The sequence below is a fragment of the Rhynchophorus ferrugineus genome, unplaced genomic scaffold (genome assembly GCF_030347505.1).
Source record: "Rhynchophorus ferrugineus isolate W39M unplaced genomic scaffold, kcgeb_rfMv2 rfM9, whole genome shotgun sequence".
Taxonomy (NCBI): domain Eukaryota; kingdom Metazoa; phylum Arthropoda; class Insecta; order Coleoptera; family Curculionidae; genus Rhynchophorus; species Rhynchophorus ferrugineus.
The window spans coordinates 7289333-7302884 of record NW_027472588.1 but is presented as its reverse complement, the minus strand read 5'-3'; the positions used below and the strand labels follow the sequence as shown (position 1 = coordinate 7302884).

The 13552-nt window shown below is 31.9% G+C and overlaps 2 protein-coding genes and 2 pseudogenes across 2 annotated transcripts; all 4 read left to right on the top strand.

Annotated features, from left to right (window-relative positions):
- Positions 1-1131: 1131 nt before the first annotated feature.
- Positions 1132-1986, top strand: LOC143203266 (larval cuticle protein A2B). The gene is made up of 2 exons (XM_076415437.1): positions 1132-1234; positions 1314-1986. Exons 1-2 carry the CDS (start codon positions 1223-1225, stop codon positions 1854-1856), a joined length of 555 nt encoding a protein of 184 aa, XP_076271552.1. The 5' UTR covers positions 1132-1222; the 3' UTR covers positions 1857-1986.
- Positions 1987-3755: 1769 nt separating this feature from the next.
- LOC143203136 (larval cuticle protein A2B pseudogene) lies at positions 3756-4384 on the top strand (annotated as a pseudogene).
- A 1542-nt stretch (positions 4385-5926) lies between these two features.
- On the top strand, positions 5927-6597 carry LOC143203267 (cuticle protein 7-like). Its single transcript, XM_076415438.1, has 2 exons — positions 5927-5938; positions 6010-6597. The coding sequence occupies exons 1-2, from the start codon at positions 5927-5929 to the stop codon at positions 6529-6531; spliced, it is 534 nt and encodes a 177-aa protein (XP_076271553.1). The 3' UTR covers positions 6532-6597.
- Positions 6598-10860: 4263 nt separating this feature from the next.
- Positions 10861-11444, top strand: LOC143203135 (larval cuticle protein A3A pseudogene; annotated as a pseudogene).
- The last annotated feature ends 2108 nt before the right edge of the window (positions 11445-13552 follow it).

Genomic DNA, 13552 nt, shown 5'->3' with positions numbered 1-13552 from the left:
AGTGTAAGGAAATAAAGAAAAATATATATAATATGTATACCAATATAAATATATAAATAAATACATGATATAATTTATAGATGAAAGTGTAAGATTATTTACATTCCAATGTTATAATAAATATGTATTCAGTTAATATTTAATCGAACATCTTAGATATTTCTAGTAAGCTTTTTAGTTATTTTTGGTAACAGAATAATCTAGACGTTGATATATACGATGTTACATTGCCTTATTACATATTTTATTTAGTTGACTTTATTGCAATAGTAGTCTAAGCGACAAGATCGTCCTCTCAGTATTGCGATAACCGCAAGTTCAAAGCCCCAAGGGCATGAATGTACCTTATGTTTGTGGTTGTAATTGTGACTGTCTATAGCCACAAGTATACGGAAATAAAGAAAAATCATCCCAATAATAAGGTATTTTAATTAAATATTTCAGAAGCAACAGTTATCTCATGCTATATATTATATTAAAACAGGTGTAACATGTTTTTCTGTACAATAAATGGCTGTTCTATTTTATGCGTGTTAATTTAAAATTGAAAAAATGTATATGCTCAGTATACTATTTCATGCATCAGTAACTTTATTTAGTTAAAAGCATTCCACCAAAACCACGTGTGTTTGTTTTACTTTGTAATCGATTATGTTTTTCTGAATATTTCTTGCTCCATTTTACTAGGCATTAAACCGTGTAATTTCCATTTCGGTCGACGAAATGAAACAATTAAGTGTTAGGTAAGGCCTTTTCTTTCAGTTATTTGGTTCAATGTCTAGGTTAATAGCGCGTTATCAGTTTAAACCATCTAATTGCTAACGCACAAATAGAAAGGCTATTACGCAGAACTATTTTAAATTGTAATATTTTGTGAACGCATTACGGAATGCCTAGATATAACGGAATGGTTGGAAAATCTTCGGTCTAACTAATAATTTTTTGTTGATATAAATATATTTGAGCTGATTTTTAATGTTTAATTTTAATTTTTATGTTTAATTTAGTTCATTATTAGTATTCTATTTTAGTTAAGAGATACTATAATTATTTACCTACCTTAATTGACTTTCCCTTTCATATTTCATTTTCGGTTATTACTGAGTTGATATCGGTATAGTCCTTAGGAGAGGGGGAATATCCCACCCGATATGATTTAATAACTGTATAAATACATAAGGTCGATTGTGAGAATTATACAGTTGAACTAAAAATCAACAACATGTTTGCTAAGGTTGGTAGATGTTTGTTGAACTGGTTTTTGAATAATTTATTGAAGTAACGAGATATTTGAATTTTGTAATATTTTTTAGATCTTCGCCGTTGCTTCCTTCGTAGCTGCCGCCCAGGCAGGTCTCCTGGACTATTCTCATGGACACGCTTCCTCTTACTCTTCTGTTTCTGCCCCTGTTATTGCTCACGCCGCTCCAGTAGCTCATGCTGCTCCACTATACCATGCTGCCCCAGTTGTACACGCTGCTCCAGTCGCCCACGCCGCTCCAGTAATCGCTAAATATGCCGCTCCAGCCCTCGCTCACGGTTATGCCGCCCATGAAAGCCAGGACTACTATGCTCACCCAAAATACGAGTACAACTACGGTGTACAAGACCCCCACACCGGTGACCACAAGACCCAACACGAAGTTCGTGACGGAGATGTCGTAAAGGGATCCTACACCGTTGCTGAACCCGACGGTACCCTCAGAACTGTCCACTACACCGCTGATGACCACAACGGTTTCAACGCTGTAGTAGAAAAATCCGGACACCCAGTCCATCCAGCTCCAGCTCCAGCTGCCAAAGTTGTAGTAGCCGCCCCGGTTGCTTATGCTGCCCCTCATCATTACCATCATTAGGCCCAACACGGACACACTGACAAAATGACCTTTGTATATATACTATGTTGTTATTTTAAAAAAGCAACAAATATTTATTATTTATTGTTGAGTTTCTGATTATAAAATACATTTTCAGTATTTGCAATTATATTATCGATTCATTGGAACCCTAACAACAATTAATTACATAGACATTTGAACGATATAAATAATTATTGATTGAAATAATGGCGGCAGTATTGGTGATGTAGATAACTGGTTAAATTATTTGCATCACTATCAAAAGAGATAGAGATTTATATTTGTCATTTTGATTTTTGAAGTAAATTCCAATTACACGTCACAAAATTATCACAAAAAAGGTTAAGAACGAAATAATAACAAATTATTATGCTATAAAAATAATTTAATTGATTTAATATTACCTAATTGAAATTTGTTTGTAGTTTTATATTGTCAAATTGATTCCAAGTAATTAACAAAAAATGATATGGGACTAGATGGTGAGGTGTTTGGAAAGAGTTATTACAACTTCCTTGTAATATTTAAATTTGGTTTTATATCCCTAATATCTTCGATAACTTTGTATCCTCCTTATGATAGTCGCGGGTTCGAATCCACCAGTGCATGAATATGTCTCATATTTTCTTTATTTAGTTTTCTAATTTAGTCTTTAGTTTAATAGTTTTATTTAGTTTCTTGAATCAGTACCTACTTTTATATGTTTTTGCTGGTAAAAGCGACTAGTTGGTACAAATCATTTATTTGGTTCTCAAATAATTTCAAGTTAATTAAAGTTACAGTTATTATAAAAACATTTATATATAATTAGGTAGTGTAAACAATTTTACATTATTTTTGGTAACATTTCTGTAGCTACAAAAATTTTATATTCTTTACGGTTTTAAAGCTTTTAATGCTGTATCCGCTGAATCAATCACACATATATTAAAATTATGACGATTGATGAGTGGTAACAATAAATTTACATAAAAACCTTTTGCATCATAATTATTCGCCATCTCATAGCTACAGATCAATAATTTATTGCTGAAATCAGAGTTGTGGGTACGAATTGCATCAACATTCAGATTACTTGATTATCCAGATTTGCATACACTTGGATTTTTTATATCTTAAGAATTGTGATCATGTAAAACGATTTTTTGTCAATGAAAGAGATAAACCTGCCGTGTAGGTTATTCTGCCTCACCGCTACCTGTCCATAGAGCTTTAGAAGCGCTATGTTAAGACAGGTACATTAATATTCAGATTATCGTAATTAATAGCAGTATTAACTGCTATTAGAACAGTACCTGATGTAGAGCATATAAGAACCCGACGATTACAAATATGGTTTCGATTTCAATATATCTCTTATAGTTTTCAAGATGTAAGACGAAGAATATCTGTGACTGACTCTATGATTATACAAATCCTTTTTCCGGTATTCAGCTTCAGCAGTTAATATTATTATATAAATCACTTTTCACATTTGTGATTATAATAACTATAAATATTTTATAATATTCAACATTAACGAATAATTAAAACGAAAACATATATCTGTTTATGTATTTAGTAAATTAGCATAATTTTTTTAACAATTTTTCCTACAAAAATGTATTTTTTGCGGATGAAACTTAGGTACTAATATATAACTTATTATTAGATGCATATTAATTTGTTTATTATTATATTATATTATTTATTTTATTATTACCGTTCTACAACACTTAAAGCGTATTATGATTTTGAATTACCTCAATTCACTTTCACTTTCACAATTATTTTCGAGTGTAGTACGCTATCATATAGGATGGAGAGGGGATATTGTTCCCACCCTGTGGGATTTAATAGCTATATATACGCATAATTAATTTCGAATATTATATCGATTACAAGAATTGTAGCAATATGTTCGCTAAAGTGAGTTGGTTAAAATTGCTAAATATTATATTCATATATACTGTGACATTTTTGTGACAAATATATATTTTCAGATCTTTGCCGTTGCTTTCTTGGTGGCTGCCGCCCAAGCTGGATATTTGCAATCAGCCCATGGCCACGCTACTTCATATTCTTCCGTCTCTGCCCCTGTTGCGACCCATGGCGCACCAGTAGTACATGCTGCCCCAGTCGCTCACGCTGCTCCTCTTGCCTACGCTGCTCCAGTAGCTCACGCAGCTCCTGTAGTAGCCAAATACGCCGCTCCAGCTCTCGCTCATGGTTATGGTGCCCATGCCAGCCAAGATTACTATGCTCATCCCCAATATGAGTACAATTATGGTGTACAAGACCCCCACACTGGTGACCACAAAACCCAACATGAAGTTCGTGATGGAGATGTCGTAAAGGGATCTTACACCGTCGCTGAACCCGATGGTACCCTCAGAACCGTCCACTACACCGCTGATGACCACAACGGTTTCAACGCTGTAGTAGAAAAATCCGGCCATCCAGTACATCCAGCTCCAGCTCCAGCTGCCAAAGTTGTAGTAGCTGCCCCAGTTGCTTATGCTGCCCCTCATCATTACCATCATTAGACCTAATACGGATACATTGACAAGATGACCTTTGTATATATACTATTTTGGTACTTATTTTAGATACTTTGGTATAAAAGTTATCTAAAAAAAGTAACAAATATTTGTTATTTATTGTTTAGTTTCTGATTATAAAATACATTTTTAGTATTTGCAATTATATTATTGATTTATTGAAAACGTCCAAACCTTCATTATAAAGTTGTTAATATTTTTCAGTTCAATAAAAATATTAAATTACAAAACCATTTATGCGATATAGATAATTTGAAGATTTTTGAAGCAAGTGAAATTTACATTGGTCACTTGATAATTACATGTCACAAAATTATTATATAGAAGCTTGGTAACTTAATAACAGTAAATTATTATGTTATGAAAATAATTTAAATTTATCCCAACTGAAATTGAACTCTTTTACTTACTGTTTTATATTTGGAGATAACGTTATAACCTCAAACTGAATCCTAATTATTGAGGTTAACACAAAATGCTGCAAGACTAGTTACTACGATATTTAGAAGTAGTTGTTATACTTAGAACTTGCTTTTTCATTCTTGGTTTTATAATCCTAATATTTTTTCTTGCTTGATAGTCCATAGATCCTAAAATATATAACATAATACCCTTATAGTTTCTATATTATAATTTTTACCTTTATTTTATCAGTCTTAATTTGAGCTTGATCCTTATTTAAATAAAACCTTTTATTATACGTTATTATTTTGTTTTAAACTATTTTAATGTTTTTTTCACGCATGTTTCTTCGTTTATACCTTATATTTCATTTATTTCTTTGCAAATTGGTTATATCTACTAAAATAATTTAAATCGCAACTTGTACAGTTAAGAGAGAATATTAATAAATCTATCTAATTCTTTTATAAACATTATAAAGCATAAATACAATAATGAAACAATAAAAACTCAATAAAATAAAATGCTGTTCATAAAAAAGAGAAGCAGTTTAACTACAGCGGTATAATGTACCAGAAAAAATGTTAAAAAGTTATATAATTTTAATATATTCATCTTTTACTTATTTACATCTCAGATATGCTAATTAAATCTATTGATTTATGAAATTAAAAATTATTAAAGTTCATGTCTTACTTTATATGATTTGTATTATACAAGTATTTTGAAAATTCTATTTAAAAACATTAACAAATCAAATTAAAAAAGCTGGGCTCAGGATTTAGGAATCAAATAATCTGAAGCGTTGCAATGACTATCGATTGAATTTTATTCAAACATATTTAGTAACTGTAATTTTCATCTCTTAATGTGTTAGCTAGATGTTATTTTATGACATATATTAATTGAATATAATTTTTGTCTTATTAGTGCTTTATTTTCCTTTAAACGTTTTTTGATTTTAAGCTGTCTTAATTTACTTTCACTTTCACATCATAGTATCGACTACTGTTATAGTATGATATAGAGTAGAAGGGGGAAACGATTCCCACCCTATGGGAATAAATTACTATATAAACATGTATTTGAATCTAAGTAGCATACAGTTAGAAATATAGTATCAAAATGTTCGCTAAAGTGAGTTGATATTATACATTATCGAACTTATTGTGAAGTGTGATATATGTTTCTAACAAATATATTTTTAGATTTTTGCTGTTGCATCCTTCGTAGCTGCCGCTCAGGCCGGTCTTCTGGATTATTCTCATGGAACCGCTTCGTCCTATTCTTCCGTATCCGCTCCAGTAGTACATGCTGCCCCAGTCGCTCATGCTGCACCACTTGCCTACGCTGCTCCAGTAGCTCACGCGGCTCCTGTAGTCGCCAAATACGCCGCTCCAGCTCTCGCTCATGGTTATGGTGCCCATGCCAGCCAAGATTACTATGCTCATCCCCAATACGAGTACAACTATGGCGTACAAGACCCCCACACTGGTGACCACAAGACCCAACACGAAGTTCGTGATGGAGATGTCGTAAAGGGATCTTACACTGTCGCTGAACCCGATGGTACCCTCAGAACCGTCCACTACACCGCTGATGACCACAACGGTTTCAACGCTGTAGTAGAAAAATCTGGACACCCAGTCCATCCAGCTCCAGCCCCGGCTGCCAAAGTTGTAGTATCTGCTCCAGCTGCCTACGCTGCCCCTCATTATTACCATCATTAGGCCTAAAACGGGAAACGGATAAACTGACAAAATTATTTTAGACGTTCACATCAAAAGCGTCTAAAAAATAAGTGATATTTATTTTTTGTTATATGATTTTTTTATTTATTATGAAATACATTTTTAGTATTTGCAATTATAAGATTGTGACTTATTTGAGAACCCTAGAGAGTTTCTTGCTAATAACACTACATCGTTATAAAGAAATTTCATTAGAAACTTCTATTTTACTTCTTTAAAAAAGCAATTAAGAGGGGTTTAAAGAATATACTTCTATTATCTTCAAATAGACTTCATCAATAGAAGCCTTTGTTCAATATTTGTTATTTTATTTAGCATTTGTCAATGTCAAGTTTGTGTTGCGGCGAAATGAAAATTCATCATTTTTTATTGGGATTTTTTAAAAATGTATTAATATATTATTACTAGTCGTTGTTGACTAACTCATAATATGTCTCTACAGTTACTAAACACTGTGCACTTATCTAGGAGGACCCATTGGACCCTACATTCTCTCTAATAAAATTTAAGTTATTCTGAAGAACTTATTGTAAAATGTGATAGATGTTTCTAACAAATATATTTTTAGATTTTTGCCGTTGCATCCTTCGTAGCTACCGCTCAGGCCGGTCTTCTGGATTATTCTCATGGATCCGCTTCATCCTATTCTTCTGTATCCTCTCCAGTAGTACATGCTGCCCCAGTCGCTCATACTGCACCACTTTGTAGTGTTTTACCATTTATTGCAGTTCACAGCAGAACTACAACAAGATCACACGGTTTGGTTGTCCTGAATCTGAGTCCCATTTTAGATAGTCCAAGAGTTGATAAACTTCGATGTTTACATGGTGTGAATCCTTATGTCTTGTGGCGAATATCTTTATTTCCTCTATGGAGGTTGGAATCCGAAGGTCTTTGTATAAATATTTGTACTTGTAGTATCTGGGAATATTCACAATAGTTCTCAGAACTTCATCCTGAAATACTTTTGATATGACTTCTTGCAGAGCATCTCCATAAATATATTCAGTAGGTCCATATAGTATCAGCTTATATAGCACTAAATTAATACCTACGAATAATTTAATAGATTTTTTTCAAATAACCAATATATTCTTTCGTATTTTAACTCCATTTTTTTATTTTATTTTTGATATGCTCATTCCAACGGAGTTTAGCTTTAAGATTCATCGCAAGGTTCTTAACATTGTTACTGTATGAAATAGTAGTATTATTTATATTTGTTGGTATATGAATAGGCTGGTTGTAGGTGAATAATCACTGATTTACTCTCCTTGACTTTTATTCTCCATGTCTGTGTCCGCTTATGTTTTTAATTGATTTTGGTATTTTTCTCGTTGTTTCTTCGCTTCGCTTGTTTGCAATAACAAGTTCCTATTTAAAGTGTGTCATATGTATAGAATAGGTGAAAAAGAGAGTTTCTTTCATTGTTGAGTACACTTCTTACTGACTGAGAAGCAGGAGTTAAGAGTTCACCGTTTTGATTCACTAACATTTTATGGAGTTTATGAATTATATCAGCCCTTTATAACTGACTTGATCGAAGGTTTTTACTATGTCTAATAATATAGTTGTGCAAATGTTTTTCTCCTCGTAGGATTTTTCAATAATGTGTGTGGTTACGTATCTGGTAAGATTAATATTTTATATACTTTTATGATACAGTTAGTTAACGGGTTTCAGTGATTATTTAGTTTGTTTGCAACTATTTAGTACCCAGAATGCCACAAATTAGTTTCTAAAACAATTTTCTAACAATTCTTGTATACAGAAACTTTCAATGTATGAATAAAATAATTCGGAATATTACGATATTTATTGACACATGAAATATTTTATTATCTCTCTTAAAAACTTTATTTTACCATATTAAACGAACATCAAATCGTGTCACAGAACAGTACAATTTTATAGCTAGAAACGGATGATGTCGCTCCTCATATATGCATTGTATTTTAGCGTAATCAAATTTGCAAAGAAACTAGACGGAATTTAATAACCTGGCTAATGTCATTGGATGCAGGCTTTACGATAGAAAATTTATAATTCAATCGGGCTAGGATAGAGAGCTCTCACAATAGTCTCTCGAGTTTATGAGCGAGCTCAATTTAAATCAAAACGGGAGCAAAATCGAACAATATGATTATATATAACGAAATTTATTCAGTGATAATATGTCGATTTTTTTAAATTTTATGTGTTTGATATTTGGTTTTAAATGATTTCGAAATATGGTGTATTAGGAAATAAAGTTTTTTTATACGTACGTCATCAAGATGTTTAATGAATTGTCTGCAGCAATTTGTAATTCGTTTTAGAATCAGACAGTATTTTCCTTCTCATTTTATTCTAGCTAAGAAGAGGAACAATGCTGTCTGATTAGTTCGAACACGTAAACGAATGAGCCTGTCAAACTGGTTTGGTTGTCAGACGTATGCAAAAGGTTTAAAAGCAATAATGATAAGAGTTCATAATTCTAACGTACGAACTGTTGTGGATATATAACTGTAATTTTTAGATGTGCTATAATGTTAAAATAAATTATATTTGAAAGCAATATTTTTGTCCAATTATTTTATTTAGATTACTATTTTATTGTATGTCAAAGCCCAACTGAACTAAAACTTGGAGTTGATGCGGCAACATTGCAACGTTTCGACGTCACAAACTTAGGTGACGTATGTACAAAATGAATTTGAATATATTATAGGTTTGATTTCTATCGCTTCAGTGTGTTACGTTTTCTACTAAGAGCTTTCAAAAATTATAAGATAAGCAGGTAATATTACAGGTATGCGAAAGGACGAGTTCTTAAGCCCCAAGAATTAAAAAGCTGGATTAATCTTAGACGTTTTTATCGTATTCGACGTATGCATTAGTATATTAATTAGTTAATATTTGGTTATATTCATATTCCTGAGCACAATTGCATTTCACACAAACATAGTTTTGTCTTGATATAACATAGTACAATTATTAATACAGAAGTTTGAGGGAATATATTTTCTTGTACATATAATTTTTTTATTATATCTAATTTATAAAATTAATTTTTACTATTTTTTTTCATGTACTAGCATCAATATACAATCAAATCGAATGAAGGATAAATAAATCAGTATGTACTTAATATATTAGAATTACATATGATCATTTATGTTAAATATGTATACACTATGCAAGCTCTTGTGGTTTGTTTTGGTAACCTTGTTTCATGTTTTAAAGCGAAATCTTGGATAATTTTGTAGATACATAAATTGCGAGGTCACCATGCAAATTCTCTTTCGTATGTAGTGATAAATATTGATAATTTATCCAAAAAAAAATGTGTTTTGATAATTACTTCATTTGATTCTTTAGTGCAGTCCTATTTTGGGACCCTGTATGTTCAAATAGGCTTTAAGATTGACTGATAAATCAATCTCTTTGATTTTAAATCAAATTTTTTACCAAGCAGTTTAATTTTTGTTATTGATATAGTAATTTTTTCTTCTTCTCTTTTTATTGATATATCAGAGCTATAGAGTGAATATAGGAGATTAATTTTCGGATAATTTTGTTTTAAATTCCAAAAATTTATGGAGTTTTTAATGAGATAATAATTAATCCCTAAAGTTAGTAATAGACTAAGAGTGGTCGTAACTTTTGACATTTAAAGAATAATTGTTCAACACCTTTAAGATATTGCTTTAATAAAATATATTGATTAACTTTTTTAATTTTTTAAGATCGTACTATAACCGAATCATTTTAATTCACAAAAAATTAGTATTTGTTGATGAAAATAAACCCTGATAATTTATAGAATGTTCATCTAACAAATCTTCCATAATTTCAAACCTTCGGAATGGTCAGTAAAACATGAAAGCGCAGTTTTTAAAATGTGTTTAATATATAACGACACGTGTGATAAAATACAATGCCTGTACCAAGAGTACTACAAAGTGATTACCTTGTTTTATTTTTTGAGAATTACAAAATTTAGAATTTTTATTTTTATTCAGATGTTTGTGCTTATTTCTTATCATTTATGTTGTTTTGTTATTCATATGTCTAATCGGAATATAATATTGGATATTTATAATTCGATTTTTTACAATATCTGAGTACAGTAGTATAGTTACATAAATATGTAATAAAAAATTGGTCTCCTTTGATAAACTGATTAAAATAACAATCATAGTAACAGCCCCACCCATTATTTATTTTATATAATATTTCGGTACTGATATCGGGGAATATCTAGGTTGAATTCGCGGTATAAAAAGGACCAGTAATTTTTTTTTAGTAGTAGTTGATATCACCAACATGTACGCCAAGGTAGATCTAAAATTTACAGTAATAGGAAAATAATTAAATAATTAATGTTTTTGTAGATTATTGTTGCCGTTGCTTGTGTAGCCGTGGTCCGTGCTGGGCTTTTGGATTATTCTCATGCACCAGCATCCTCGTATTCTTCAGTTTCTGCTCCAGTGGTAGCTCATGCTGCGCCAGTCTTACATGCCGCCCCAGTTGCTCATGCTCCAGTAGTCCACGCCGCTCCTCTTGTAGCCAAATACGCCGCTCCAGCTTTCGCTCACGGTTATGGTGCCCATCAAAGCCAAGACTACTATGCCGAACCCAAATACGAATTCAACTATGGCGTTCAAGACCCCCATACTGGCGATCATAAAACCCAGCATGAAGTTCGCGACGGAGATGTTGTAAAGGGATCATACTCAGTAGCTGAAGCTGATGGTACCCTCAGAACTGTCCACTATACCGCTGATGCCCACAGCGGTTTCAACGCTGTCGTTGAAAGGACTGGACATCCTGTTCATCCAGCACCAGCACCAGCTGGTAAATTGGTAGTTCCAGTCGCACACGCTGCTCCACATTACTATCATCGTTAGGGTTTAACAAAATTTATTAATTTATTGTGATATTTAAGTATGAAGTTGAAATAAAATTGGCAATTTTATATGGTCTCTCTTATAATGCTCCTGTCAACTGAAACAATTTTTACTGAATAATAAGAAAACTTTACAACCCTTAAAGAACCACCCACATCTTCATCATATTATTATCTTGGTACCCATATTGATACATATCCTAAAGTAATTGATGTTTACTAACCAGTTCAATATATTTTGGAACATGATGATTATCCAAACCACAGATTGTTTTTGATATATTTTTTGGGAGTTAAGTTACAAGATAAGATACTTTATTGAAACTCTAGAGATAGTATTGAAATGGAAGCTGTTTTTGAGGCATTAATAGTATTAACAATTTCTTCACTTTCATGATCATCATATTGTTCTATTGCTGCCCATGTTGAGACATATTTTAAAGTAGGTTAAGTATTTTAGTAGATCTTGGTACTTGATAATTATTGAACTTATATTGATTTTCAAATATTTTTTGGAGTTAAGTTATGGAGTAAGATAGTTATTTATTACAGTTATTTATGGTAATATATCAAAAGGTCATTTTTGTGGATGTTAAAATATGTTTTATATATTGTAAAAATAACTAAACAATGTTAAAATTTTCGTAAAGGCGAATTGATGGGCGCAGTGGTCAAGACGACAGGACGGCCCTCCCACTGCCGCGATAGTCGCGGGTTCGACTTCTGCTGGGGCTCGTAAATTTATGTTTATAAGTATGGCGATTATCTCTAAGGCAAGACTGAAAAATCTGCCGGGAAAATGATCCCAGTTACGCCGGTAACCAGGGTGGGTAAGACCGGACGTCCAAGTTGGTCACACGCTTAAAACCGGGGACCGCGGTTCGGGGCCCACGTTAAGCAGTAAATATAACAAAATCTAAAATTAAAATATTTATATTCTCATGTCCAATGGCCCTTACGTTTAAAATAATTATGTCCTAACATTTAATTATGATTACAACTCTTTAAATTGCTTAAAAGTGATCTATCGAGGTCATATATTGACAAACGCATATTGGTCCTTTTGAAAGCGGTCTTGCTGCTGTTATAAACTTACAATTTGTTATATAATAAATTAATGTCGGTGTTATGATTTATTTAAAACTTAGGCTTGTTACAAAATTTTGATTACACATAAAGAACAGACGACAGTGAATAAAAATACCTACCAATTTGTTGGGACGACTTACCCGCGATTTCTTAACTGGTTATGGACTTTATTCATTTATTTTAATTTCTACACACTGCCCATGTTACCTTAAACTTTTACATTCTTATTCTATCTTTCAGTGCTTACTGTTTGTTTATGTTCTAACTGTTTACAACTGTCAAACACTTAACACCACTGAGTGATAAAAATGATGTAATCGATATGTTAAAATTTCCCTTACCAGATAGTTCTTGGTTTTCTCTATAGCCTTGCATTTAATCTGTCCTATTATTAGTTTTTGTTTTATTTTCACCGAATGTCACTTCAATCCTGATTTTTAAAAATTCCTTAAATTCAATTAAATGTTGTTTATGATTTCGAGGTTTTTTCTTCTCCTAAATATGTTATGTAAAAATGTCTAATTTATCATACTTTAACGCTATTATTAAATGATGTTTCCGTACTAACACCCAGTTTATTGAAAAAATATAAGTTATGATCTCATCCAACATATTACGAAGGTCAGCATAAGAATCTTCATTCATATTTGGTAGATTTACTAACCGGTTTAAGTGATTGTTTATTAATAAATTTGGATCGTCATATCGATCACATTACATGTCCTAAATGACATTATAATATGCAGCTATTAAATCTACTGAATGAATAACTTCCTGAGCTTCACCTTTCAAAGCATTCTTTAAAAAATATATTTTCTCCAAATCCCCAATAGCCAATTTGAATTTATCAACAGGAACAAAAGGTATCTTTGAATTCCAACTAATTCCTAGAGTTACCGTTAGTTTTAGGAACTGGAATAGTTGGTAATTGAAACATTGAACTAATAGAAAGAGATGATGATTTCGACATGAATTACCTTGTTCTTGATAACCCAATTGTTCTTCATATTTATTTACATG